Here is a 27849-nt window from a genome sequence, read left to right on the forward strand (position 1 = left end):
CGTTGTTTCCCAAATACCCCTAGTTTTTGCAGTACTTTTGGATTTAGCGTAACATCTAATGATACGATACCAAAGGGCCAAAACGGCCTGAAGAATTGAAAACCCATTTTTACCGTTTCTCAAGAGGTCTGTCGATGAGTGAGTGATTCGCAGCGCACACAAAAGCCTGCCGAGCCATTGGTATTCGGTTATAGCCATCTTGTTCAAAATTGCACATAAATCACACAGAAAGCGCGTGCAAGTTGGTGTCATTGAACATCATTCATTTGCATGCGCTGGCTTTGCGCCGACCCCATCTTTACTGAGAAAGCAGCCGGTTCCCGGCACATGATTTCATGCATTACACCCATATCATCCGTATGTACGCACATCTCCAAACTAACGTTAATCCGTCTCTTCGTGTCTCGTTGATTCCACTTCGGTCCTCCCCGCCCCCCTTGCACATAAGAAATAAGGAAAAGAGTGAGTAAAGAACAAACATGTTCTTTGCGTAGACTCGACAGCGGTGACCCCGAGCCCCAAACAATCATGCTGCAATGCCGACAGAAATGAGCCCCGTGCCGGATTTAGGCTTCCTCGCGTACCCGCTCAACATCCTCCACCCGGCACCGCAGCTTCTGCCCTCTTCGACAATGGCTGCGACGCCCTCAACACTCTTGCCGGCCTCTCTCATTGCTGCGCCCTCCGTCACCATGTCGGCAAGCCGCAGCTCACCGCTGACCTTTTCCATCTCGCAGCGCAGCAGCCAGCGCTCCCAGCTCCAACCGCCAACAATGCCCGTCACGTTGGCAATTCCGTCGGTGCTGCCTGTAACCATGGCTTCCATCGTCACCGTCCGCACCTCCTGGCCCGTCGGGCTATCCCGGGCGGGCAGCGAAGGAAGGGGCTTTCCCTGCTGCTGTGAAGGGCGACGCGCGCCTACGGGCAGGCACATCCACGCCCGGCGGACCTCGTCGAAGCCTGCGCGTGAGAGCCGCCCGAGAAACATTTTGGTAGGGTTGGGATCGTAGCCCAACGTTTTGAGGTCGAAGCCAAACTCGACGCTCTTAGCCAAGCCCAGAGGGCCGGCATTCATAATGTCCGAGTCGAGGACAGAAAACTCAAGATAGCCACCTGGCTTGAGGACACGCAGGCACTCCTTCAGGCACGTCTCCCATTCGTCTTCACCATTCTCGCCAACGAACTTGAGGATGCTGTGCAACTCACGCGCCGAGATGAGGTCGAATTGGTCGTCTTTGAAGGGGAGGCGAGTAAGCCTCTCGACGGCCACTTGGCGGTGATTGGGGGGGCCTCGGACGTTGGAGTTGGAAAGCTGGCGGATTGTCTTTGTTGTGACAGTGTAAATTTTGGTGTTGGGATATTGCAGCGCGCAGTGCCATGCCCAGTCACACGTAGACTGTCCCCCAAGATCGAGAATTCGAGCTCTGTCGCGGGCAACACCATCACGACCAGGCGCCATGCGCGAGACGCGAGCGAGACGCTTAGCAACAGGAGCTGAGATCAGCTTCCCACCGTTCAACATTCTGATGGCGGCAACATGCCATGCAGAGATGGCCATCTGGGACATGGCTTCGTGTTCCTTTTCACGCTTGATCTTTTCGGGGTCATCAATGAGAATGTCATCGCCACGGGCGACGTTGGCACTGAGACGTTTCTTGGCTGACTGGGGGACGACACTGAGTTGGTACTTGCCCAGAAGTTGATTGCGGTGAAACTCCCGGAGGCAGACACGCTGAGCCTGCAGTGCTTCAAAGCGTGGAAGTTGGTGGACGAAGACGTCTTGTCTGCTGGAGCGGATGACGTAGTCCTGGAAAGCACGGTAGTACGCGGACTCCTGCCTCAGAAGCTTGGATGGCAGACGGCAGGGGATGTTGGTCTTGGCCACAAACTCGGAAAAGCGAACAGTTTTCTTCATAGGAAGAGTGACGGTTTCTGGTTCTGGCAGGTTCTCGGCGTCTTCGTCCACAACCTCAGGTATGGTATCGAGGTTTGTGTTGTTGTCTTCCCCATCGCTTTCCACTTCGACTGGCTTTAGGTATGCGCGCTGAGCCATGAGCCACATCTCAGTCCGGTCGAGATTGGAGAGAGCAACCTCTTGCTGCTTGCGGGCGTACTCCGGGTCATAGACGGTGACAATCTCAGTTGGCGCATCATCAAGCTCCGGCGAAGCTGGCTCGGCCAATGTGTTCGACGTAGTTGAGAAGATCGTCGGGACGATTGGCTTAGCGGTGGGCATGTCGTCTTCGTCAGGGACCTCGTTCCTGACCTCCACAACCTGCTCAACAATCAGATTGGGCGAGGGCAGAGAGTTGCGGTAGAACTGCTCGACAGACTCATCGCTCTCATTGGCGATGAGCCTGGGCTGTGCAATCGGCAGAGGGGGGATGGAGGCGTTCATGTTCCATGGGCAGCGGTAGAACTGCTCTGCCGTGGTGGATGTGGGAGGCATCATCTCCTCAGGCGATCTGGAAGGCATGTGCCAGGTAGTTCTGGTTCGTGGAGAAAGACCGGAAAAAAAGCCCCCTGGAGAGGGAATGTCGAGCTTGGTGAGATCGGCGAGAGACCGGCGATGGGTGCTGGGTGAGAGCGCAGCCACGCGTTGTGGCCGCGGGCGGAGATTCGTAACGATTCTCAGAGGCTGTTGGCGCATTTCGGATACTGGTTCTTGTGGGAGCTCAATCACTTGTTCGGTGTGCTCACCCTCGTGCTCATGCAAGCTATCGTTATCCCCAGAAAGGGCATGTAGTGTCGCCAGGGCTCCAGGTTGAAGTCGAACGCCAGACCAATCTTCCTCATTCTTGTCTCCACCTTCACTGCCGATGACAGGAGTCGGAGGCGCCGACATGTGTGCTAGTTGTTCAGAGCTCAGACTTCCATCTAGTGACGGCGGTGCAGAGATGGTGGGGACCTCTTGCGACTGCTGAGCCTGCATGAAAGACACCACGGCAGGAGACATCTCGACTCGGGTCGGCGGCGTGGGCGGCACTGGGGATGCGAGAGCTTTCTTGAGGCCCGCAGACCAATCTTCGGTGGATGCATTTCGACCGGCAGGAATGACGAGAGGAGGTAAAGCCCTGCGAACCCCGCCTGCGGACTGCCTCGGGACCTCGTTGCGGATCGAATTGCGTCTCCTAATTGACGACTTACGCGAGGGCATTCTTCGAAGCGCGGGTTGCATATCTTCATCACTGACATCATATAGATCGTCGAACTCTGTGACGTCCGTCATGACGCTTGCTCGGTTGTTCCAGGGGTTCGAGTTTGTAGATGGAGAGCTTCCCTCGTCGTTTGAGGTCGTTGACGGCGAGGACGGCAAGATGGGTGCAGAGAGAAAGTGGAAGCCTCGTGGAGTGGGAAAGTGATCACTCAGCGGTGACAGCCAGGCTTCAATATTGAGCTTTGAGGCCGGATCTCGAAGTCCCCTGTTGTCGGTGGCATACTGACGAACCTCAGTCTCCTCGGTCTCCTCCTCCATTATAGTATTAAGCGACCTCCCTGCCCTTCGAGCCTGCGAAGGTGAAGGAGGTCTATATGTTGATGGTTGTAACTGACCGCTTTCAGCCATCTTCCCTTATGCAGTCAGATATCCTGATATAGACTTGCGGGTCGATGTACTGCAACGGTATAAATATAGGCAAAATGCGACGTTCGGTAATACCAGACAATCGTTTGACGACCTGCGCCGCTTTGGAAATGAAGAGAGAACAACGAAAATAACGACAGGCCGCTTCAGTCAATGAAGCTCTTAAGTTTGTGACAACAATGGGGCGGTGGTGAAAGTAATGAGAGAAGGGGAGGAAAGGATAGGAGGCCCCACGGTTGGCCATCGCCGAGTGATATAGTCTCGTTAAAGACCTTGCTCTTCACTGCTGGAGGCGGCTAATGAAGATGGTGTCCGCACGAGTGGGCTGCGAAGCACGCTGCCTTGGCTTCCACGCACACGCGCATGATGGGGCAGTGGCATGGCCAAATGCGACCACAACGGAGGGACAGCGCAGCATTTTCGAAGCAATGCGTTTACTGCGTAGCATCGCATGCAGCACACCTGCTAGAAGAGGCTGCAGTGACCCGAAATGGACGTGTTGCCGGCGCATGGGAGGGCGAGAAGGCGGTGATGGGAAGACGAGAGAGCCCATCTCCATCCGAAAGGGCTACTGCATCGAGCCACGAGCAATGTTTCGACCCAATCAGTGAGCTCGAAGACGTGTCTAATTTTGGATCACAGAGGCCGACCATGGGATGGGTGAGCAGCGACTGGCTGGCGCGCGCGAATTCAAGAGGCGGGAGGTGGGAGCCATCCTCACTGGAGATGCGGACTGTCGAGTCACCGGCCAATGACGATGCTGGATATCAACCCGGCGCTTAGATGCGACGGGGATTGGAGGCAGGCCACTCGGCCAACCGCGAGCCATAAATCGAAGGGCCTCTAAGCTGGCCTTGCGGAGAACAAACTATTGACTGGCGCATGGATTTAGTTGAGACTGGGTATGCAAGAATTTGATGAACTTTCGGTCCTGACTTCTGTATTCGATTTTCGCGTCGGCAGCAGCATACACATCTTTTCAATGTAAATGCTGCGTGGTACATTCGCCATAGCGTGCTCAGCTACGATGTTGGCCTGGTGGTATGAGGAATCAAAAGACGGCGGCCTAGGATCGTGCGGCAACGACTGAGAAGCTGGATGGGAGCCGATGCTCGACGCAACCGAGGGCATTAGGCAAGCGTAGAGGTTGACTTTGGCGGTTGGGATGGTTACCCCACTCAGCGTGGTCTATGGCTGGAGTTCAAGCCACGTCACTTAGGTAATCAGCGCAAGGTGGTCTGCTCTGGCAGTTCATGCATGCCCCGCCATCGATCAACCCCGCAGTCGGCCGTCCTTGGAAGAGACTTGAGAGGCACGCGTCTACTTCCGTCCTCGACCCCGTGCTTCACTTCGCGAGCGCTTTCTTTCTCTACATCTCCGTTTCCTGCTCTGCTTCGGCCCTTTCTTGCGTTATGGCCGACAATGACAAGTCAGAGACCTCAGGCGAGCCTCAAGGTCGCCACGTAATCTACTGCGGCGGTAAGCAACAGGCGCATTGTAATGTCACTCGAGGCGCGAATTCTGACCTGCTTTACCCCACGTCTAGTTTGCACTCTCCCCCCCGAGGTACGCTTCAGAACGATGGCAACCCTTAGGGCGTCCGACGTACTCATCCCAATTGACCAATATAGTACTGCGAATATGGAGGCACCGTGAAGAAGTGCCAGGAGTGGCTCCAAAAGAACCAACCCGAGCTGTATCAGAGAATCTGGTCTGCAGGTACAGATACTACACCACCAGTCTAGCGACATAATACGATACTTACGACGAATTATAACAGAGGCCCTCGAGGCAGCAACAGCATCCCTATCTGTAGACGCCCAGAAGCGAGCTGCTAAAGACGCCCAAAAGAAAACTGCCAAGGCCGAGGCCGCCGAGGCGAAGCAAGCCGATAAGCTCGCCAAGAGTACGGTCACGATCAAGAGAATTGAACGCAACAAGAGAAAGTTCGTCACGTCCGTGTCTGGCTTGGAACATTTTGGACTAGAGAACAAAAAGGTCGCCAAGGAGTTTGGGAAGAAGTTTGCTACCGGCTCTTCCGTAACCAAAACTCCGAGCGGTGGTGAGGAGATTGTCGTGCAGGGCGACGTCAGCGACGAGATTGAGGAGTTTCTGCTGGAGAAGTACAAGGAGATACCCGAGGACAACATTGAACTGGTGGAGGATAAGAAGAAGAAGTCGAGCTCGTAATGCGTCGTACCATCGGAGAGCGTACAATGTCAATTGACTATGCCTGAGTGTCATTTCTCACAGTCGTTATTCCCACGCAACCCCCTCAAGCCCAACGCCCTTTGTTCCTGCCAGGTACGCCATGAAGACATCTTCAACGCCAAAGTAAAACAAAAAAGGTACCCGACGAACCATCATCTAGGGGGTCGACATCTATGCTCTCTTCCGCAACACCCTGGTTGACCCTGCTGTGGACGCTGGTGCCGACTTTGGGGCTGCTGGCTTTCTGGTCGTCGCGGCGCCAACACCCTTCCTGATTGCACCCATGACCGTCCGTTTCGTAGTGGTGGGCGCCGCAGCCGCCGTCTTTTTGACAACAGTTCCCGTGCTACCCTCGCTGGAGTCGCTCAATCGCTTGCCTGTCCGCGTCGCCGGTCGAGAAGGTGCTTTGGCCGCTGTTGTCGTGTTGGCCCGCTTGGTTCGTGTAGTCGCAGGAGCTGACGCGTTTACAGGGGCCGATGCGTTTGAGCTATTCGTAGAGGATGCCAACGCACGCTGTGCGGCTGGGCGGCTGGTCTTTTTTGCCTTTTCTACCATGTTAGACAGTGCTGAACGAGCACTATTGTGCTGCTTGACTGGAGATGACGGCGGTCGGCCAACATGAGATTTCGATGGAGACGATAGAGGTCGGTCACGGATCAGGGATCGAGTATTGGACGATGTTGGCGACAGAATCTGAGATGAGCTCAAAGCAGTCGCGGCAGGGCCTGCCCGGTGCTTCTTTTTGGGGTTTACGATCCGCTCATTCTCCTTATCTCCGCCTGTCATGGCATCGCTGTTTTCATGGTTTAGCGCACATCAATCAGCACAGCCGAAGAATGAAAAACCAACCTCAATCGCTTTGTGGATCGCGCTGGAAGTGCGAGCTTCTGGGGACTTGACCGTGGAGGGAAGTCCTTCTCAGGCACTGGAGGTGGGCGCGAAGATGCTTCAAGACGCTTTTGCTGTTCGGCGGCTCTAGCTACCAAGTCGGCCATGGTCATCTTCAGCATTGATCGGGGTACGCGATTGACACGCATCTGAATGCGTGATCGCAGAGTCTGGGCCTGCTGGTTGTACTGTGCGCGTAGTCTTCTGGCGCGATCCGTGACTGTTTATGCCGTTAAACACGCGCTTATTGACTTGTCATTGGAGTCTTGAACATACTTTCCAGTTGCAAGTTGTCAATAATCGCCTGCTTCTGTTCCAGCGTGATTCCAAGCCTCTGCCTCTTGCTTGGACTGCTGCTCAACATAGGGGGGGTGCCCGTTTTGGTAGGTATCGTCTGTTTTTGCATTGTAGTAGACTGATCAATATCGTCTGAGGATCTCTTCTTTGATCGTGCGGGAGGCATAATGCTAGTATTTGCGCGAGAAGGTTTTGCGCGATGGTCGTAGGCGATGAGATAACAGCCCGGTCGCGACGAAAGCGTGGAGGATGCTGAGCTAAAGATGACGGGGGCGGAAGCCGTGTTGTGAGTGGCTAGCGCTCCGGGAAGTAAACAAACCCAACAGACAGCGTCTTACATAATCGTACCCGGACGGGACTCCCTTAGTGGTGCCGGGATATTCTGGCCTGTTTTGGTGATTGTCACCCTGTGTAGATCCCACCTTCGATGCTTGCCGACAGCGACGAACAACTTTGAGAAGTAGTTAGGTGATGTATGAAGGGCTCATTTGTCTATAGCATAAACGAAGGCTTACACTATGTATTTGGGATTTCAATGTGCGAGTGTTGGCGAGAGTTTGAGGGGTGATCAGCGGTATTGATGGGAAAGCCCCTGTAGAAGAGGACTTTCGCACATGAGGGTGAACGGGGTTTTGACAGCACTAACGACCAATCTGGGTGCTTGGTGTCTAGGTCGGTAGTGTTGCTATGTTTCGAGCCAGGTACTTGTAAGAAAGGCAAGCCAGCTGCACCTTCCAGGTACCCAGTACATGGACGCAACCAGTATCGCCAGGCTGAACTGCCTTACGCAGGAGCTCTCCCACCCGCCCACCTTACACCAAGCTCGCCCTCAGCCATCCGAAGCTACACCATTCATCAACACATTCACCACAACACTTTTTCACAAGTTTTCCCACCGTCTCGAATCTGTCGGTCGCCACGACTTGATCCTTCAAATCCCTCCGTACACCATCTTCATTTGATAGCTTGCTCTTCGCACCACCGTCAAGATGGTTCTGGAAGCGGTGATGGTCGTCGTTGACAACAGCGAAAGCAGTCGCAACGGGGACTACCAGCCCACAAGATTCGATTCCCAAGCCGACGCCGTCAATGTAATTTTTCAGACAATCACCAACGGCAACCCCGAATCCTCTGTCGGCCTCATGAGCATGGGGGGCAAGGGACCCGAGGTGTTGGTCACTCTCACGACAGACCAGGGCAAGATCCTCGACGGCTTGCACCGCACCAAGACCAAGATCAAGGGCTCATCACACCTCGCAACGGGCATCCAAGTCGCTGGTGTAAGTGCCTCTGAATGATTCACCTTCTCAATGCTCTGACCCGGCCTTTCCCCGCTAACCTCCGTGCCTCTTGCAGCTCGCCCTCAAGCACCGTCAGAACAAGTCCCAAAGGCAACGGATAATCGTCTTTGTTTGCTCGCCTATCGAGGAGGAAGAGAAGAAGTTGGTGCAGTTGGCGAAGAAGATGAAGAAGGGCAACATCTCGGTCGATTTCGTGCTCTTCGGTGACCTCGACGATGACGACACCCAGAAGAAGCTGCAAGCATTCAATGAAAGTGTCAAGGGTGGCGAAGGTTCCCACCTTGTCGTCATCCCCCCAAGCAGCAAGTTGCTCAGCGACCAGCTCATCTCTAGCCCTATCCTGCTGGGTGACGCCGCAGGTGGTAGTGGTAGCGGTGGTATGGAGAGCGGCGGAGGCGGCAACTTTGGAGAGTTCGACTTCGATCCGGCTATGGACCCGGAACTTGCCCTCGCCCTGCGTATGAGTATGGAGGACGAGAAGGCAAGACAGGAGAAGAAGGCGCGCGAGGAGGCCGATGCGGCGGGCAAGGGATCGCTGGATGATATCAAGGAGGAAGGCGAGAATGCCCCCCTGCTCAACAAGGACGGAGGCGAGTCGAGCAAGAAGAACGACAAGAAAGACGATGACAGGATGGATACCTCGTAATCGGAACTGAAGCCTCCCTGATCGATGGTTTGTTTGCGTCATCACCATGAGTGTGTAAAATAGAATATTGGCTTGGTCCTAGAGGCATATGCTGCTCAATAGAAGGTCCTGGTACTCCGCAAACGCCATTACATGAAAATTCCCTTCCCGGTTCAAGTACGAAAAGCCCATAACCCTCGTCACACAAGCCGCCTGTCTAGTCACAATCTATCGATTGTTGATCTCTCTAATGTATGACAGGAGCTTCCGCTCAAACATCTCGCAACGAATAGGCATCTCCAGCTGATAGAAGGGATTCTTCATGACGTAGTCGCTGTAGAGATCGTATATCCTTCGTAATATTACATCAATGTTGGTTTGCGTTGTGTCGGTGAAGAGCAGGAACTTGGTGCCCGTCATGGTAGTGAAACACTGCAACCTGAAGTTCTCCGTCTCCATGACCTCGAGCCCTGACGGCGGCTCCGGGCGGCTAGGAATTCCTCCCGCTGCTGCTGTAGCAGCTGCGGCTGCTGCCTGCTGGTTCTTCAGAGGGTGAAGCCTGGCGGTGATGGCATGGATGCTGTAGCCATGTCAGCTTCATTGGGGTAGATGAATGTTGCCTGGCCCTGCTCACCCGTGGAAGGTGCCTGCAAGCACAAGATAGTCATTTGTGCTTAGCTGGTTGAGGCCGCCATCGTGGAAGGTTCGGTTGTAAATCAAACCGCCTGCTTTGTTGATGACGATGAGCGCGAATACGGTCCTGTGTCTAGGTCAGTCAACTCCTCCAGGACATGACGCGGGACGGCACGTACATGACTATCGTTCCGATCAGCTCACGGCTGGCGACTCTTCTGACGAAATGAGGTTTCTGATCTGGCCTCTTCTCATCAATGTTGATCTATCTCACTTTTCGCCAATCCCGTGGTCAACTCGACACCTCAGTTGGCCTCTGCTAAGGTGGCTACTGCCACACAGCGGCCACCCACTACAGCCACACCCCTAAAATGGAATTCACCCCTGCGGCCGCGGCTGCACTAGCCCCGAAGGCCGGTGGACCAAACCGAAAGCAAGCAACACACATGGAGCACTACTCCGACTACCTGCCAGTGGAGTCATTCTCAACTCTCATCAAGCCTTCAGCCTCACGCAATCACACTACACAATATAGCCAAGGCTTCCGCGCCGACGTTTCTGATTCTACGACATACTGATTTCGAACGTTTATTCCGTCACCGCCCGCAGCATTGCCCACTATACGCGTCTCTTCCCGCCTGTGGTCGCGATCGACGATTAAGCCACCTACCACCATCCTCACGGTACGCCCAACATGTCCCATCACGCACCCACGTCGCGCCCGAAGCCCCCGCCGCCCGGCAGCGAAGAAGCGTCGAGCGTTCTGAACCTCGGCGAATTCCAACACGTGGACACTCTCACGCTGTCAGAAGCTTCCCTTGTCATCAATGCGCTGGTTGCCAAGCGGAAGATGGATCGCAAGAACATCAACGAGACCGAGTGAGCAATGCGCCTGCCGTTCAGCACGGCCTTTCCGTCCATCGAAACACCGAATTGGGCCTTGAGATAATGCAATCACTAATGCGCTTGCCAGGATGCTGACCCAGACTTTGAATTACCTCGATGCCTTTTCCCGTTTCCGTCAAAAGGAGAACGTGGAAGCCGTTGAGCGACTGCTGAGCGCCCACAAGCAGCTGGCCAAATTTGAGCGGGCGCAAATAGGTACGCAAATTGTCCCGTCATCGTGCGCCATGGACAGCCTCCCGACTTACCATTCTTGCAGGCTCGCTGTGCTGCGAAACCGCCGAGGAGGCCAAGACCCTTATCCCGTCCCTCCAGGACAAGATCAGCGATGACGACCTGCAAATACTCCTCGACGAGATTAGCAAGCTACAGAGCAGATGACGCACTGGTAGCGACCGCACTACCAATCCCGGATTGCTGTGGCCTTGGAGCAATGAATGGCCCGGCCAGCAGGCACGCGACTCGGGAATAGACACTTTGTCTGCTTCGCCCTGGAAGAGACGTCCAAAGACACGGACGCGAGAGAGGAGTGGGAGATGATCAAATGGCGGGGAAAGAATAAATAAAATTGGGACAGGAGCGGGATTTTTTCTGCATAAGAAAACCATGCTGCATTTGTTTTGGCGTAAACTGGAGGGGACCAGATTGTTTTAGTACGTATGTGTCGAATACCTAAATACCCTACGATTTGACCAGTAACGAGCACGCGCGCGCATTTGCCTTGCTGGATGCCACGAGCTATGTTTACTCTCGCGCAGTACGCACAGGCGACGATGAAAAGGTACGCGTTTTACGACTAGAGACGATCGATTATTAATAGGCCTACTTAAGGACCCTGCGAGGCTGGTCTCCTGGCTAGCTTAGTTCCCAAACTGATTCCTCAAACTTCATCTGCGAATTGATTCTGACAAAAACCGGCCCGCCCAGGCGAGTGAGTAAGAAAAGCAATTCCTGGGTATCGTTAACGCCGGCAAAATTCCAGACCATCCTTACCCCTGACAGGCCGTCAACGTCGTTAGCCCCGTCTTAGTGATGGGCGTCCTCGTGCCTTTGCTCAGGCAGTTGACTCCCACTCTTTCCAGCTGTTCACGTACGTCTTGCGAGACCGCTCCTCCTTTGTAGCATTCAACGTACCCGTAAGGTAGCTGGGCGTAGTCTCAGCAACCGGATACAGGTTTGTTGCGTTGGGACGGTAGGGCTTGTATTTCTGGATACCACTGCGGCTGCTGTGGATCTCGACGACCTTGGGGAGTCCCGGAGAAGCCAACTCGGCAATGGCTGCCTGCTGCGGGGGGCCTTGGAGCTCAGGGGTTGCTGTGCCCAGACGAGACACGAAGTCAGGGCTGGCGGTAACGGATCTAGCAACAACCGCAGACGCTGGAGGTGCAGGAGCTGGGAGAGAGGCAGTCTCACGAGACATGGGGCTGACGGGGTGATTCATCATTCTGCTGTTGGAGCTCATGTCGCTGACCCGGTTGAAACGACTCTGGGGCTCTTCGTATCGTCCTACGAGGTGTCAGTTAAGGAACTTGAACGTCATCAATATCAAAAATCTACCTCCGAAAGATGCAAAGACGTCCTCAGGCCTGGTCGCATCACTGGTCTCGTTCGCGTGGCTTCCTTGATGGGGTCCATCAGGCTGTGAGGGGCTGGCCGGCTCGGTCTGCCCATCCTCCTCGGCAGCACCGCCGCCCTCGATTCCATGCTTGTCGAGGGAGTCGATGGAATCCTTATTTCTCAGCTTCCTTCTCTGCTTGCCGCACATGAAGTAGAGAACGATAACGATCAGCACGATTGCAGCAGCACCAGCAATGATACCACCCTTTGCAGCAGCTGATAGCTGGGAATTCGACTCTTTGGTTGCAAGTGCGGTAGCCGAAATGACTGGGACAGAGGCCTGAGTGGCGGTGATGCTGGGATTCGCGGTGCCGATTGTGGGTGAAGGCAGAGTCAGGCTGTCAGAGAAGTAACCACCTCCAGTAGTTGGCTGGATTTGAAAATAGGTGGTGACGCCGACTTGCTTCTCGGGCAGGGTCTTCGCTGGAATGATGAGGGTCGACGAGGCCAAGACGGGCGGGGCGACAGCTGCGATGGTCGTCGTCTTCTTGTCGGTGACTTCACCGCTGCGCGTGCAGACTTTGCTACCGCAAGGGCTGGAGGTACAGCAACCCTTGAAACCGCCAGGGCATTCAAAGAGATCCTCCCCGGCCAGGCAGGCGTTGCGCACGTCGCGTGCCTTTTGCTGGGCCTGAGGCGGCGAAATGAGGGCAAGCCGCATGTTGGTTGCTGCTGTTCTTGATAAGTGGAGGTGAGCGAATAGTTACAAGTAACGAGAAGAAATTGATGTTGGTAAAAGTATGAGAGCACCTCGTGCCACCATCACAGAGCGACGGCAGCGAAGTGGAAATGGGTGAAGTGGTGATGGATCCAAATTACCTGGGCCAAAAGAGTGACGATCGGGTTGCCAACGTGTTGGAAAAAGCCGCCCAGGCGTGATCCAACAGCGCCTGGAGGCCGCTTAGCTGGATTTTTTTTCAGGTGGGTAGCAAAATGGAAGGGGTCAGGTGAGCAGACGGGGAGGATTGGACGGCGGTAGGTTGGTGTCGTCACTCAGGTATGAAAGGAAGGCACGATGGGATAGTGTCACTTGCCCCTTACCTACCTTCCCTGACTGAAGGAGTCCTTGTCCAGCTTGTGCTTCTTATCGTCCTAGGTAGGAACTGTCCACCCACGGCCGCGATTTGACAATCCCATCAGACCCGATTGATTATTCGCCGCCTCGTATCATTCACTTGTACACCTCGAGCATTCACTGGCCATGCCTCTGCTTCCTCATCGCCTCCATTTGGGGAACCTGTGCCAAGATAGGACGGATCATCGGGTCAACACTGCAGGAATCAACTCACGAATCCTCTTTAGTGGTTTTCGTCCCGTCTATAGCGGTTCGTGGGCTGGATTTCATGCTCATGGCGTTGACGTTGACGATGTTGGCCCTCTCACTTGGCCGTGTTCAGAGTAAGGAATATGTTTGTTGCCGGATCAATGCTCTTGTGGTTGACGAGGTCAACTCGCTACAACATTCAACGACGTAAGGGCGGTAGTCATGGACGGAAACAGACTGTAGGACAAACTTGGAGGCTAAATGCACCACGCTCGTTGCGTCCTCTACGTCTGGAGATACCTGAGACACTGTCCAAAGCCACGAAGTTTGCCAGCATCTGGACCCGTTTTCTTCGCCGGCCTTAGATCTGAGTCAGGCGATCTCAAGTTGTTAGCCAACTGCAACGCTGTGGGAACTGAGACATTCAATGATCAAAGATGATAACCACCAAACTCCTTCTATTGATGCCACCCAGCTATGGGAACCTCTTGGACGCCGTCCGCACACCGAGTCGCCGCACTGCCGTATGCGTGCGAGTATTGAACAACATTAATAACTTTTGGTTTCTCTTTTGCTCCGCAAACCCATTCGCATTCAACCTCGCCTAGAGCTTCTCCAACAAGAGCTTGCTGCCGAGATTACCGACAGGCTTGTCACCACCTTTCTTGCCCTTCTTTGCTCCCTTCTCGATCTTCTCGGCCTCCTTCTGGGCCCTGGCCTCCCGGTCCGCCTTTTGCTCCGCAGACTCCTCCGTTGCGGCCTTCTGGAGGTCCTTCTTGTGGGCCTTCAGCATCTTCTTCAACTCGGAGGCGTGGCTGAAGTCCTCGGCCTCAAGCATGTTGAGAACAACAAAGGAACTCGGCCCCGTGGCCCAATCAAGAATGTAATCCTTGATCACTGGGTATAAGATACCGGAAAACTTCAATGGTGGATCAACAGCCTCGACTTTGCCGGTCTCTTTGTTGAACTTGCCACCAGCGATCAAAGTCTTGATCAGACGACCTCCAAATGGTGTGCGGGAGACATGGACCGGGGTAACAATGCCGTCCTCCTCCATGGGCTCCGCGCTGGGATCACCCTCGGCAACAGCCGCAACAGCCTCGAGGGCCTTCGTCTTATCGCCCTCGGCAGATAGCAGTACGTCAGCAACAAGTTGGCAACCAAAGGGGTCTGCAACTAATGTGTGTGCTGAGGAAACCACGGCCTCAATGAGAGCCGGAGAAATGGCAACCACCAACTCCTTTCTCCTCATATCGGCATCCTTCTTACTGGTGGTCTGGCGAATCTCGTGCACCTCGTTCAGAATTGCAAGATCCTCGTTCATGCTAGCAGGGAAGATTGCTCTGGACTGGCCCTCAAGCAGATACAAGAGCGTCGCCCTAGCAAAGGGGTTTGTCGTGGAAACGACGATGTTTTCCGTCGCTCTGTCCTTGTCATCGCCAATCAGCTCAGGGAAGATAGCCTTCTGTGTCATTTTCGTGTCATCGATAACATCGAAGGCAGTCAGAATCACGATGTGAGCAAAGGGGTCACCCGACATCAGGACAAAGTTATCCTTGAAAGCCCTCAGCAGGTTCCTACGGTCCTTGGATGAGCCGTGGGCCAAGAGAAGAGCCACCAGCCTAGATCCCGAGCGAGTAAATGCCATGTTTTTCAACAGGTCACCAGTCTCGTCGTCCTTGATCATCTCAAGGAACATGGTAAAATCGTCGGTGCCGGGCTTGATGTTCAGAAAGTATTGCAGCATAGCGTCGTGCAGCATAGTGAAGCCCGTCATCTTCTTCTGCACCAAAGAGTTGATCATGTCGTGAAGACTTTTCAAGATGGGACCGCGCTTGCTAGATTTCTCCTCGAGAATCTCGGACAGATCAGATGTCGGCTTCTCATCCTTATTGCGCTCCAGCAAGGCGAATTCTGGGCCGTACCATTCTCTCAGGATGATGGCCTTCTGCTCCTTCGTAGCGATCTGACGGTAGATGTCGTCCAGGATCCAAGAGGCCTCAGGGTGATTGATCAGCTTCCGCACCTTGCCGTAAAACTCCGGAACGATAATCTCCTTGATCTCAGCGTCGGCCTGCACGATCAGCTTGGCGATAAGGAACTTGGCGTATCTGCTCTCGGCGAGCTGGGCGTACGTTCCCTGTAGCTCCTTCGTGATCTGTTTCCTTTGCGCGGCTGTCGCGTACTTGATCGCAGTCTGGACAGCGCGGGTCGCGTCGTGCTTCAAGACAAACTCTTTAATCCTTCCGGTGATGATGCTGAAGAGCTCATCGACAAGTTGCTTCCTCTCCTCAGAGGGCACGTGGGACTTCCTCCTCAATCGCTCCCAAATCTTCTTGGTTCGTTGCACTTCATCGGCCAGGGGCTTCGCGGCCTTGCGCTCGAGGGCGAGTTTCTTCTGGATGGCATGGGACTCCTTCGAAGTTTGTCCTGTGTGATGTTTGTAAGTACAAGTCGCAATCGCAGAGGTCCCGACTTATGTGGCCTACCTTTCTCAAACTGCTTGCTCTTGTCGAAGTTGGCGCCTTCCTTCTTGCCATTCGCCTGAGCCTGCTTCGCCCTCTCGCGGGGATTGAGCTTGACTCCGCCATCGTCAGAGTCAGAAGACTCTGCAGCATCCTCCATCTCGTCGTCCTCGGGGGTCTCGACGGGCGCAGCCTTCTTCTCGAACTTGGTCTTTTTCGATTTGCTGTCAGAGGCGCCCTTGGAAGCGGGAGCTGTCTTGCGCTTGCTGCCTGCCTTGACACCGTTGGCAGCCATTGTGAGGTGCGAGTGTTGTGCTGGGAACAGAAGCAATCGCAAAGTATGAGCTCTCTGTCTCGGAAAACACTGGGACGGATGGGCTGGCGGATGGTGCTTACAGCGCCCATCAAAGTGCTGGAAATCTGAAATTTTTATTTGAATTGCCGGGCGGTCAGCACTGCGCTAAGCTCAAGTCAATCATCAACCCCACTACCATGCATGTACGTGCCTCCACTAAGAAAGCAGCTTCGTGCTACTACTAACTATTATCGTACCTCTCAAAGACGTAACATTGCCAGCTGTGCGCCAGGTCACCTCGATCCCTCCCCAGCAACATCCATAGACTGATCCCTGGTTGCAGTATTAATCATGGGTCGCGAAGAGCAGGTCGAAGAGCGCGAGGTGCTCGATTCCATCTTTCCAGATGAGATCACAGGTTCGATTACCCCACCATTGAGCATGGCACATTCGCCGCACATGTCGCTAAACCCAGGTGCCAGATGTCTCGGAGACCGAATACAGAATATCAATCGTCCTTGATGTCCTCGGCGACGAAGAGCCGCCCACCATGCTCTTGCAGGTGCGATATCCAGAAGCCTACCCCGATGAGGCGCCGATGCTCGACCTGCAGTCCACTCCCAATGCAGCCCCGCACGAGTGGTTCAACGTCTCGCAAGACAAGGAGCGCCTCCTCCAAGGGCTGGAAGAGACGATACAGGAGAACCTCGGCATGGCAATGGTCTTTACCCTAGTCACGACCTTGAAGGAAGCTGCCGAGAACCTCGTCGAGGAGCGCAAGCAGGCCAAGGACAAGGAGCACGAAGAGGCTGTCCTCGCCGCCGAGCGCGAGGAAAACAAGAAGTTCCAGGGCACCCCAGTGACGCCTGAGACCTTCCTCAAGTGGCGTGCCGATTTCATCAAGGAGATGGAGGAACTACGGCAGAAGGAAGATGAGGAGCGTCTCGCGGAGCTGAAGAAGGCCAAGGTCAAGGAGCCAGTGAAGCTGACGGGGAAGCAGCTTTGGGAGCGTGGCCTGGCCGGCAAAGTTGATGACGATGACGATGAGGGCGGTTTGACCGAGGGTGTCGAAAAGCTCAAGGTGGAAGCTGCGTAAGGGGGCACATCTGTTCCTACAAATGGGGGGAGGGTGCATTACACTGGCGTTTTGGGTTCATAGTGTGGGATCTAAGGAGGACTGAAGCGGTTCGGGTAGTAGACCTCATCTATATGCCTCATTGAAAAATTTCCTCTAGAAAAGGAGGAGACACGATTCTATCAATATCATTTTCGTTGCCAGACTCCAAACGCCGCACTTTGATGTCCCTCGTTCCCCAGGTATCTATCTAATCATTGACTTCTGTGTAGAGCGACGTTTTCGTAATTTACTCTTCCATAGCCTCATCACCATCGCTGACAGCGTCCTCCCAACCGTCATCATCTTCCTCGTCTGCCGGGGGGTCGCCTAGCTCCTTGTTGATTGCGGCGAACAACTCTTTGGCGTGTTCACCCAGACGCTCATCCTCATAATCCTGAGCGGCGTACAGGTTCATGCAACGCATCAGCCAGCGACGCGAGGTGCTCCATGTGACCTTCCATTCCTCCTCGTCCTTGCTCTCCAGCTTCTTTTCTCTCTGCTTCTCGCCGAAGATAAAGAGTGCCCAGCCGCCAAGGTACCAGGCCTCGACACTTTGATCGTCGTCACCGACGAGCCTCTCCAGCACATCAATGGCCTCCTGTTCCATTTCCACCTCGAGTAGCAAACGCACCAAACTGATGCGCGTGGAGAAGTCGGGCACGTTGGGGTCCAGGGGGTGCAAGTCAGTCCACAGCTCCAGACTCCGCTTCAGAGCCTCCTTCGCTTCGTCCGTTTTTTCCTGGGATATCCGCACATTGGCAACAGTCTGCCATGTTTCCGCCAGATCGGGTGCCACCAATAGCGCCTCTGTGACGAGCGCTTCGCACTTCTGCTCCGCATCGGCCTCCCATGATAAATCCGTCATGTACACTTCAGCAACGGCACATAGTGTTCCGCCCAGCTTCTTCTTCTTCTCCTCGAGCTGCGCCTCCTGTTCCTCGTTGCGCTTCGGTAGGTCCACCAACGTCTGAATCTGGCCCCTGAGCGACGATGCTCCACGCTCGAACCACTTCACGCTGTCCTGGCCGCCGTCTTCGCTGAGTTGCGCCAGCCAGAGGAACTTCTCGGGTCCGCCGCCTATGCGCTCATCCAGAGAACCGTCTTGATCGAGCTCAACGGCCTTTATGAAATAGGCTCTTGCATCGTCAATCTCGCCCATCTCAATGCTGATCTGTCCCAGAAGATTGATGGCCGCCAGCTCATAGTCTCCGCCTGAGCCGGTGCCATCGAGCGCTTTCTTTCCAGCCGCGGCCGCTTTCTCAAGATCGCCTTCTTGGAGCTTTGCGACTGCCTCGGCGAGGAGTAGTGCGGGGTTGACAGGCTTCTTTTCGATTCTCTTTTTCGACTTTTTGTTTGGGCGAGTTGGCGCCATTTTTGGTATTGTTGTTCTTTTGGACCGAGTCAATGAGATTGGAGGAGGGGAAACGACGTGTCAATGTGTCCAGGATCAAAGAAAGAGATCGTGTGAATGATGGATGAGAAGTGAGTTGAGCGAGCATGCATTGGGGCTGGTGGTGGGTTCCAACTGGGCCTGTCGAAAAATTCTTATCACACAATCTTATCGATAGCAAGTGGGATGGCAAGCTAGGTAAGTAACCAACCATACTACACCGAAGCTTCACCGGTGACCGACATTGACATTATTACCTCATCTCAAATGAAATACTTTTGTTCACAGAGTTCTGGCCAGCAGAATTCACCGAAAGCCGCCGCTTCACTACCTGGATTTTTAGACCGAGACATGGGTCAGACAGCTTATTCAGCTGGTAGTTGCTAATTGCTGGGCGTTTGCGTTAGCAACTATGAGGGTTCTGAAAAGCCCTGCTCCCATGACCGTTCAAGATTGAGTTGCCCAGGACACAAGCGATTATTGAGCTATTTCATTGGGACTATTGACCTTCGCGAGGAAGCCTAATGACTAGATACAGTTCTCACCTAAGCCTCCCCAAGGTCTCTGAGAAATCTTTCAAGCACAACATCCGCCCGCCCAATACATACCAGCCTGGTCCAGATTTTTGTGACGCCGTCGCTTGAAATCATGCAAACCGGACTCCTTTCCCAAACCACATTCATTTTGCTCAGTAACCAGCGGTTTGGAGTATTCCGCCGGTGTGGATCTATATATCGTGTGTACTGAGTGATCCCCGTGTTGATGAAAATAATTAAAGAACTAAAGCAAGAAATGCACAATGGAGTGAGATGTACTGCTAACGAGCCCGTCCTTCCGCTGATGAGCTCCGGCTCGAAGGGCCTCGTTCATCGACGAGCTCTGCCGAGGTGCCGAGGAGATCGACCTGCTGGTCCGACCCAGGGTCCACTCGACTGATGCTGTGTTGTGCAACCACGCCGTAACTTGTTGGTCGCTCCGTGCTTGGCGTTCTACGAATATTGAATTCTTCCATGGATGATCCGTTGGATGAAAGACGTTTCTGGTGAGAATTTGAACGCTCAAAAGGAAGACGACCGGGGTTTGGAGACGAGGCTAAGCTGCCCGGCGTATGCATCTTGCCATCAGACGGACCAGATAGAGGCCCCGTGGGTGACGTTGGCGGGATCAGGTTGAACGATGGCGTGGGTGAGTGTCCACGGAGCACGGCTGAATCCCTTTTCGAGCTTTTTCTTGGAATTTCAGGAATGTCTGATTCCGTTGACTGGCGCCTGTGTTTCTGAGACGCCTGTCGGCTTGCCTTGGACGCCACTCGACTTGGGAGCTTGAAACTGCCCGAACTCGCGATCCCGGGAAGCATAGGCGGTACGTCAGAAACCTTCGGAATGCTGACCGTCTCGATTTCCGAGTCCGATGACACAACTGAAACTCCATCATCGTTGAGTAGGTTGTCTGAATTTTCGGCATTCTCCATGTTATCGGTATGCTTCTGAGTCGCCTTGTTCTTGGGTTCGTCGTCATCAGACTCGATCGGCCCGTTCCTGAGGACGCCCATGGCCACAGGTATACCTTCCGGTGGAGGTTCAGCCTCGTACTCTGCGTCGGCTGCTGCGCGCATAGCAGGTGGCATCCTTGAGCTACGTACGACCTCAAAACCTTTGCCCTTCTCCTTGGTCTTGCCTCCAAAGAAATTGCGGAACCACCCAGCAGCCGAGGACATCGGACCAGTAGGGTCGGCTGGGCCGGTTCCAAGCTTGCGGCCCACCCCTTCCGAATTCAGCGCCGGGCCTCTGACGCCGTAGTAAAAGTCGACCTCTCTCGTCGAATAGTCTGCCCTCGGCGTCAAGTTAATAGCCTGAGGGGCCGGTGTAGGTCCTCTCGAAAGCTGGGCCTCAAGATCCGCAGTAGCATCCCCTAAATGTGTGCCTGCTTGGCTATACCGACGCGACTCGGCCACTGAATGCCGGTTCAGCGAGGTGGATGAGCCATTCAGTGTATCTCCGCGACGTCGCGGAGGCCGGTAATAAGGGTCAGCGGATTCCACCGTCACGGCAGCTGGTGGCCGGGTCGCAGCAGCAGGCGACGGTAAAAATGAGAAGGTGCTGACTTCACCCGGAGTTGTCGGAGTAAAATTGCTGCCACTGTCGAAGTTCCGAATCTGTCCGGTATAGGGATCGATGCTGTCAAGGGCGGAAGAGCTGCGGTGCTGGCTTCTGAGTAGAAATCCACTGCCTGCCGACTCACTCCTTAGCCTACCGCCACGCATCACATAACCAGTCTTCGACGCTTCGTCTGCGTCAAGCATGCCGGTAGTTGACAGTTGACTTGCTCGGGAAGGCCCATTGTTTCGTCGAGAAGTGCGCCGCTGCAACTGCCGCATGCCGAAAATCTTGGATAAGCCGCCTCGCTGTAAACCCCGGGTGTCATCACCGCCAGCACCAAGAAGTCGTGCGGTGACTTCGATGATTGTCTGGAGGGCGTTGAGCATAAATCCTAGAACCAAGACACACGCGTGGATGAGCAAGATGGTATACCCAATCCACCCCTTTGGCCCTTCTGTCACCCCCATTTGAGGAACGAACGCTACCATCAGCATAACGGTAGCGAAACGAAGAACGGAGAAAAGGGTGTGGTACGCATTCATCGATGTTGGGGATTGGAAAGGACGAAATGCGTGGAGGGTCAAAATGTAGATGACCTCGCATATAGCAAGAATGACGATCTGCGCAATGCCGACTGGCTGCACAGCCCCGATAGTGATGCCACGAATGAACGTCAGCATAACCGGTATCAGTGCAAATGCCGCAGCTTCGTCTGAGTATGTGTTGTAGAGAGGTCCGTAAAGGAGTACCGTAGGCAGATCGTCGAACAGGACTGCTCTCGGCCGGGTCTTGAAAATCAAGTACAGCAACCACGCGGCGAAGCAGATCAAGATGATTAAAGTGACGACAGCCAACGCAACGGCAAATTCTTGGGACTGGCCGGCGACAACGAGCTGGAACGTCGAGAGGGCGACAATTGGTAGTAGCAGGTAGTTGAATACGACCCGGACGATATTGCCGACTGAGAACGGAATGTTCTTGGCGCGGAGATCCTCCTCGGGAGTGTTGCTGATAAGTCGAAATACCCAACGGAAGAAGAAGCCAAGCTGGATCAGAACAAAAAGGGCTCCCACAATGACGCATACCCAAACCATTGTACCGGCCCAAATGTCCTCGACATCGGACATACCAATCATTTGTGCATATCGGTGAAGTCCATATGTGGCATTCGTCACATAGATACCATCCTGGATCGCCTGCCAGCCTGGCGATTTGCTCACGAAACTTTCGTTGAACATCAGTGCCGACCAGCCTACCTGGCTTACAACTGGCTGGTAGAATCCGGGATAGTTAATAGACAAGCCACCAGTAAGCGCAACAAACTGAATGTACTGAAGACAATCCCCGAAACCCGGTGTCACCAAGCGCAACAAATCCTCGTCTCGGCCGTAGTTTGTCGTCCAGTGAAAAATATCTGTCGAGCCCCAGGGGCTAAAGACGGATGCGAACATGGTTGCAAACCCGACGAAGAGGAGAACGACGAGTGGCAGGTAGCGCAAAAGTGCTGAAAGGCTGCCTAGATCAGGGGTTACGATTGCCGATACGCAGCTGATCTGCGTGGCGGCTGTGTTGCCGTACAGGACTAGAAACGTCGAAGCGAACGACGAAAAGGCGTAAGAAGAGTTGAAGTCCTGGGTCAGGTTTACCGACGGCAAATTACCCCACGGGCTCTCGCTGATGTCTAGTTAGCTTGGTTGGAAATTGACATACACGAAGGCAGCTTACACAGTCTTAAAGACAGGGGCCAGGGGGCAGGACCCGTTGACAAGACTGTCGTTACAGAACGCGCTTCTGTTGTAGAATGGCTGATAGCTTAACACGTTTACCCTGGTCTGAAGAGTCGTGAGATTTTTTTCGTCGGGTCTTTCAAGTATTTTGCCAAATGTACTTGAGGGGTCATTCCACGAGGGGTCATTTGGACTAGGGACTGTGTCGTTAGTCTTGACAGTATACGAGCCTGTGACATTTCCCCAGACAATTATTTGAAGATTGTGCGCGGGATCTTCGTTGTCGAACCGAGCGTCAACATAGAGGGCGTTCCATTGCAGATTAGGGACGCCAGTCTCGGTCTCGGCCTGTGTGTAGGAGCTGTCAAGACAGTTGTCGAAAGGGATCAAGACGGCGGCGGCTGGTTGAATAAGTAGGCAGGCAAAAGTGATGAGAAGCATGCGAAGAATGCTAGAGGCGGCGCTGGGGAAGCTTGAGTGCGGCGGTCGTGGCCGTGGTCGCCGACGGCCCGAGTCCATGGCGGAAAGGGATGGAAGATATCGGTGTTCTCGGGAAAACGAGCGAGCAGTCTGACTCGGGGTCGGCAGCGGACGTGAAGATGTCATAGCCTGGAGTGGTAGCGAAGGGGCGAGTTTTCCGTGTCCATAGCAAGGAGAGGCTTCATGTCTTGGTGCACGAGGAGCGTCTGGCTGGTGTCGTGGAGAGGCTCTGCGATGGGTTCGCATGTTTCGAACCAGCTTATAAAGTCGCAATGGACGAGTGTTGTTGACGCTGAAGCCGGATGGGACAGAATGGACGACAGGCACACACAGGAAAGAAGAGAAGAGAAACACAAGATTGTGTTCTAGAATCTCGGCATCTTGGGGCCCCGCTGTAGTCGCCTCGCCTCGCCTGGCCTCCAGTCTTGTCGGTATGTTCGGTTTGTTCGCTCGATGCAGTTGAGCTTTGGGATCGACTGTACTGTTCGGTTCGCAGAGTCGACAATTCTGGATGGATGGAGAAGTCGTTTCGATGGGGTGTCGGAGAAACAGCGTAAGGTGAGAGGAGAGGAATCCGAGGAGGGGCGAGCGAGGGAGAAACGCCAGACGGGTGTGTGAGAGTGTCTGACTGAGTAAAGCGAGGTGTGGTGGTGGTGGTGGTGGTGCAGACGCAAGCGCAGCCAGGAAAGATTGGACGGGATGATGTTGCGCGGGTACGAATAGGTAAGGTACCTTAGGTTAGGTAGGTGGGTGGGCGAGATGCAAGGAAGGCAGACGGGCAAAAGATGGGTAAAGGTAGGGAAACGGGAAGACAGCAGCTAAGGTAGGTAACAAAAAGTATCCCCATGCCCATCCCCTGCCAATGCCAACCTACGCCAACGCCAGGGTGCCGTGTGCTGTGCTGCCAGGCGTGTGTTGTGCTGTGCACCGCAGCACCAGCTAAGGTAAGGTGAGGTAAGTTACCTACGAACACCTAGCGAGTAGCGGATCGTTGGCCCAGAAAGTTGCGTCGCGGAAACGAAACCACTCCAAGGCCCCCCCAGTGGCTGAGCATCCCGTCCACACCAGTCTGGTCGGTCTCTTTGGATCCCTCGTCCTTTGTCAAGTCCTCCTTCTTTGGGTCTCCGCAGCTCCCTCCTCCTCGGTGCAGACGGGAAGGACAGGGCATGGACCAGCATCCCCTCCGACACTGAGAACCGATCAGTGCGCTGGCGCGAGGCCATTGGATTGCCAGGAGGTACCCTTATTTTACCTTACCTAAGGTAAGGTAAGGTACGCCGCGATGGATGGAATCTGCTGTTGCCTGCTCACCAGCGCAGCACCGTCCTCCACTTCCTTCGCCCACGTCCTTCTCTCACTGCTCCCCGCCCCCTGGACAGAAAAGCCACTGGTCCAAGGGACCCCCGGCCGAGTCCAAAGTTGCCGGTTGGACGCTCGTTACCCCCCCGTCAGATATGCGGTCTCCACTCAGTAAGGCGCAGCCGAGCCCCGTCGTTGCCCGTCTGGTCCATTTCAATTCAGGTCATGTCAGGTAAGAATTCCTCAACCAGCATCAGGTCAGGCCTAGTGTTGTCGACACTTGCTCTGCGGACTAGACCCCTTCTTTTGGTCTTGTCGTTAACCTAGGTATCCGTACCTACCCACGGCCGTCTGTCAGTGCAGACTGTCCGGGGGACGGCGTAACATTGAAGAGGGCCCGACTGCTGGGGCGGGATGGACGCATGGCAAGAAGAGAAGGGGGGAAGGGGGAAAAAAAAGGGTCATTTGCTCAAATTGGCTAAAGGTAGGTAGGTACCTATGCCCGTCTAAGAACCCCCAGCACTGGCACTCTATGACGTGCCGCTGGGAAGCACCCGTATTCCGCATCATGCTCCAGGAAGAGGCAAGTACGCAGATTCCCATTCGTACCACTCTCGCCAGCTGGTGTGAGACCCGAAACTGAGACTCTTGTCTCTGGCTAAGATAACGCTTAATGCCATCGCAATGCACCTGTACCGGCCGTGTCTCATATGGCGAGTACGCCAGACTCCCCCAAGTGTGCGCGGCTATCACGCCCACGCCTTACCCAACGAACCGTCGTCTAAGTTATTCTAAAGGACCTTGGTCTTGGGATACCAACTGCGCATCGCGCAGTCTCCAATCGAAGGGATATGAGGACCAGCGCGCATGGACCAGCACTTGCCGGGATCACAGCTGAACCAGACGGTGGCAGGACAACTATGACGACTTCAGACGAAACCCCGGCCACCACTCATCAGTCATCTTTTTTTTTGTTGTCCGGTGCCATGACAAAACACCGCAGCGGCAGTGACAGCAATAGCAATTAACCATGTAGCAGGTAGTAATGGCAACCGCGATAGTCCCGCATCGAGATCGCCCTGCTCCCGAGGACATGCCCCCTTTTTTTTTTTTTTTTTTTTTTTTTTTTTTTTTTGAGACTTCTTCCAAGGCACCCGGCCACCAAGCCGCGATGGCGTCGCAAAGTGATCGACCGCCCCGCGTCAATGTGTGCAAAGACCCAGAAACAGGCGCCGACATGCATCAGCATTCAATTGTGATTGCCAGATTCTCCATGTATAATACCAGCTTTGTTATACCCCCATCCGCACAGCTGGGCACCTCATCCATACGAACCCAGGCCCCGGCAACCAATGTGCTCAAACTACGTATCAAGTGCCTGGTTTACACCGACAGCATTCCACGTTGAATTACGCTTCTCGCGTAGGTATCGTTGCAACAACCATTTTACGTAGTCTGCACAGTCTCCCGGAGGACAAAAGGGCCCGTCCAGCTCCAGCCAGTGGACATACGCCGTGCCTCAGGAGACATCTCCTGTCATCATCCCACGTTGATAGCGAACTCGCTGTCTCACCCAATCACCTCACCGGCATCCACAGCAAGAGACATACCAGAGTACCTAAGGATCTTATTCCTAGCCGACCTTCACATCAGTAATACGAACCGCTCTCCCAGCACAACCCAATCCCCGTGTCAGCTCTCGCTCAAGTCCCTGCCTTAGCCGGCTATTTTCAGCGTCAAATGGAACTCCGCCGGCACTGCAGGGTCGCGGAAGTCTTCCCCGCGCATGCCCGTCATTGCTATTCGTACGTAGTCCTATTGTCGTCCTAGGATAGGACGCACGCACGCATATGATTCTTGAACTATGAACTCAATAACTGATGTACAGCCGCCCCGCCCGACAGACCTCCATCTTCCCCAATGTCGTCCCCCCGTCCCCAGTGACGATTGCCGTGGGAGAGTAACATTTGATCCCTTCATCTCAGTCTAGGTGGAGAATATCACCTTACTTACGATTACAATTATGGTCCATCCCTTTTAACCATTTCTCATGGTTGCAGTTGCCCCGCAAGCCAAATGACGAAATCGGAGCAGGGAAACCAACAGCAACAATCCATGACCGAGTCAAGTTCCATTCGCATACACGGAGCCGAATGCCGAGCGATGTTCCGTAGTCCATGGTCGCCCTATTAAGATGTCGTTGGAAACGTCTACCCATGTCCACATATGGACTTTATTTTCTCAACTGATGATTCGATGCCCTGCGTGCCCGCCAAAGGTGTGACGCCTTTTAACTCACATGGGGGTTCCGACGACGACGCAAGATGGGCACGTCAGAAGGAACAATAAATAAATAAATTAAATTAAATTAATTAATAAAAAAAAAAAAAAAGAAGAAGAAGAAGAAGAAGAAAAAGAGCACCACGCGTTATTATCCAACACATATGCAAAGCCGTTTCTACCGGTGTCTTCCTTCCCATGGCCAGCCTCTACTCTCGAAAAGGTTTAAGTCAGTAAGAACGCCAGAGAAGAGTCCCAGAAGAATACGGATCCCACACCACCGGCCCCTCTCACATACGCCGTTCCGGCAAGCCACATCGCCCGGCCACAGGCTTTGTCTCCCAGGGGCCGGTTACGCGCCGCTATTGGAGATCCAGGCTCCAGAGTAACGCAGAGAAGGAGCTCTTTGGCTACTGCGCCCCTCGGCGGAATTATCCACGCGGGTCATCATCGTAAATACGATGCGCACTCTCCAAAACCCCTACCTTCTGCCAGTCTTAAGAAATGCGTCACGGGTCGCTAACTTGGCTTGACCTTTACACTTGGTGGCAGTACATGAACGGCATGCAGCAAGCCGTGGGAATACGATACGGCAACGCGGAGATGGCGTGCGAGCGTGTTACTGGGCCGATGCATGTTGCCAATCTTAGCTCCTGCTCTCCAGGCGGTGACACGTGACTCCCGCTGGCGTACTGTGGTTTCACTTGCGGCTGTATATGCCCATTCACATGTGGCCACGATTCTCTGTGGAGTGAGTATCTGTGCTGTCTTGCTGAGTGCTGTCGTCCTGGTCGTCCGGAGCGGGTCGGTAAACCGGTGCGCAAATATCGACTGTCAAGTGTTTTTAGTGTGAGTGTCTGCACGTAGATCCTTCCTCTGTATGATTCCATTGGTCGAGTCGAACTGAATGCACCATGGTTCACATGTCGCGCGTATTGAAATGTATTTGAACAGCAGTGGGCCAACCCACCTCATGGGGAAGTGTAAGAACAGAGAAAACGCGACGACGACATTGTTGAAACCCTTCAACCTACAAAAAATGCATTTAACATGCGGCCAAGGGATAACCTCACAATAGGCATATAAAGTACGGTAGCTCTAATTTGGCATGCTATCTGTCTGCCCCTTATATAAGGGGACTTGCAACTCTACCAGTACGCATCGAACAATTTATTCCGTGCAATATTTCCGTCCGACGCACGTGTTCCATGAAAATCATCGTCAAACAGCCATTCTATGCATCCCCCCAAAGCAAATCGCCCAGGTTAATTTCGAGGTCGAGCTCCACTGCATACTTGTCAAACGCCCATTCACCCACGATCTCCTGAAGTCTGTTACTTATATCATCCATTTCTGCCGGCTCTAGATCAAATGC

General features: G+C 54.0%; 10 protein-coding genes across 10 annotated transcripts; 4 read left to right on the forward strand and 6 right to left on the reverse strand.

Annotated features, from left to right (window-relative positions):
• Positions 1 to 526: 526 nt before the first annotated feature.
• Positions 527 to 3229, reverse strand: CGCS363_v009464 (uncharacterized protein; the record flags this gene model as incomplete). The annotated part of the gene is made up of 1 exon (XM_036641313.1): positions 527 to 3229. One exon carries the CDS (start codon positions 3227 to 3229, stop codon positions 527 to 529), a length of 2703 nt encoding a protein of 900 aa, XP_036492955.1.
• Positions 3230 to 4995: 1766 nt separating this feature from the next.
• Positions 4996 to 5773, forward strand: TMA22 (Translation machinery-associated protein 22; the record flags this gene model as incomplete). Its single annotated transcript, XM_036641314.1, has 4 exons — positions 4996 to 5062; positions 5130 to 5149; positions 5215 to 5302; positions 5364 to 5773. 4 exons carry the CDS (start codon positions 4996 to 4998, stop codon positions 5771 to 5773), a joined length of 585 nt encoding a protein of 194 aa, XP_036492954.1.
• Positions 5774 to 5965: 192 nt separating this feature from the next.
• CGCS363_v009466 (uncharacterized protein) lies at positions 5966 to 7145 on the reverse strand (the record flags this gene model as incomplete). Its single annotated transcript, XM_036641315.1, has 3 exons — positions 5966 to 6587; positions 6644 to 6902; positions 6959 to 7145. 3 exons carry the CDS (start codon positions 7143 to 7145, stop codon positions 5966 to 5968), a joined length of 1068 nt encoding a protein of 355 aa, XP_036492953.1.
• An 823-nt stretch (positions 7146 to 7968) lies between these two features.
• Positions 7969 to 8926, forward strand: CGCS363_v009467 (26S proteasome non-ATPase regulatory subunit 4-like protein; the record flags this gene model as incomplete). The annotated part of the gene is made up of 2 exons (XM_036641316.1): positions 7969 to 8259; positions 8336 to 8926. The coding sequence occupies 2 exons, from the start codon at positions 7969 to 7971 to the stop codon at positions 8924 to 8926; spliced, it is 882 nt and encodes a 293-aa protein (XP_036492952.1).
• Positions 8927 to 9133: 207 nt separating this feature from the next.
• Positions 9134 to 9986, reverse strand: trs23 (Transport protein particle subunit trs23; the record flags this gene model as incomplete). Its single annotated transcript, XM_036641317.1, has 3 exons — positions 9134 to 9485; positions 9540 to 9665; positions 9967 to 9986. 3 exons carry the CDS (start codon positions 9984 to 9986, stop codon positions 9134 to 9136), a joined length of 498 nt encoding a protein of 165 aa, XP_036492951.1.
• Positions 9987 to 10232: 246 nt separating this feature from the next.
• rpb4 (DNA-directed RNA polymerase II subunit rpb4) lies at positions 10233 to 10822 on the forward strand (the record flags this gene model as incomplete). The annotated part of the gene is made up of 3 exons (XM_036641318.1): positions 10233 to 10417; positions 10512 to 10639; positions 10701 to 10822. 3 exons carry the CDS (start codon positions 10233 to 10235, stop codon positions 10820 to 10822), a joined length of 435 nt encoding a protein of 144 aa, XP_036492950.1.
• A 3104-nt stretch (positions 10823 to 13926) lies between these two features.
• Positions 13927 to 16082, reverse strand: CGCS363_v009470 (Pumilio-like proteiny domain family member 6; the record flags this gene model as incomplete). The annotated part of the gene is made up of 2 exons (XM_036641319.1): positions 13927 to 15752; positions 15812 to 16082. 2 exons carry the CDS (start codon positions 16080 to 16082, stop codon positions 13927 to 13929), a joined length of 2097 nt encoding a protein of 698 aa, XP_036493646.1.
• Positions 16083 to 16433: 351 nt separating this feature from the next.
• CGCS363_v009471 (RWD domain-containing protein) lies at positions 16434 to 17178 on the forward strand (the record flags this gene model as incomplete). Its single annotated transcript, XM_036641320.1, has 2 exons — positions 16434 to 16500; positions 16565 to 17178. 2 exons carry the CDS (start codon positions 16434 to 16436, stop codon positions 17176 to 17178), a joined length of 681 nt encoding a protein of 226 aa, XP_036493647.1.
• A 268-nt stretch (positions 17179 to 17446) lies between these two features.
• Positions 17447 to 18571, reverse strand: CGCS363_v009472 (putative assembly chaperone of rpl4; the record flags this gene model as incomplete). The annotated part of the gene is made up of 1 exon (XM_036641321.1): positions 17447 to 18571. The coding sequence occupies one exon, from the start codon at positions 18569 to 18571 to the stop codon at positions 17447 to 17449; it is 1125 nt and encodes a 374-aa protein (XP_036493648.1).
• An 835-nt stretch (positions 18572 to 19406) lies between these two features.
• CGCS363_v009473 (uncharacterized protein) lies at positions 19407 to 22934 on the reverse strand (the record flags this gene model as incomplete). The annotated part of the gene is made up of 2 exons (XM_036641322.1): positions 19407 to 22362; positions 22414 to 22934. The coding sequence occupies 2 exons, from the start codon at positions 22932 to 22934 to the stop codon at positions 19407 to 19409; spliced, it is 3477 nt and encodes a 1158-aa protein (XP_036493649.1).
• Positions 22935 to 27849: the final 4915 nt, after the last annotated feature.

The sequence above is a fragment of the Colletotrichum siamense genome (assembly GCF_013390195.1).
Source record: "Colletotrichum siamense strain Cg363 chromosome Unknown KSG_Cg363_contig06, whole genome shotgun sequence".
Taxonomy (NCBI): domain Eukaryota; kingdom Fungi; phylum Ascomycota; class Sordariomycetes; order Glomerellales; family Glomerellaceae; genus Colletotrichum; species Colletotrichum siamense.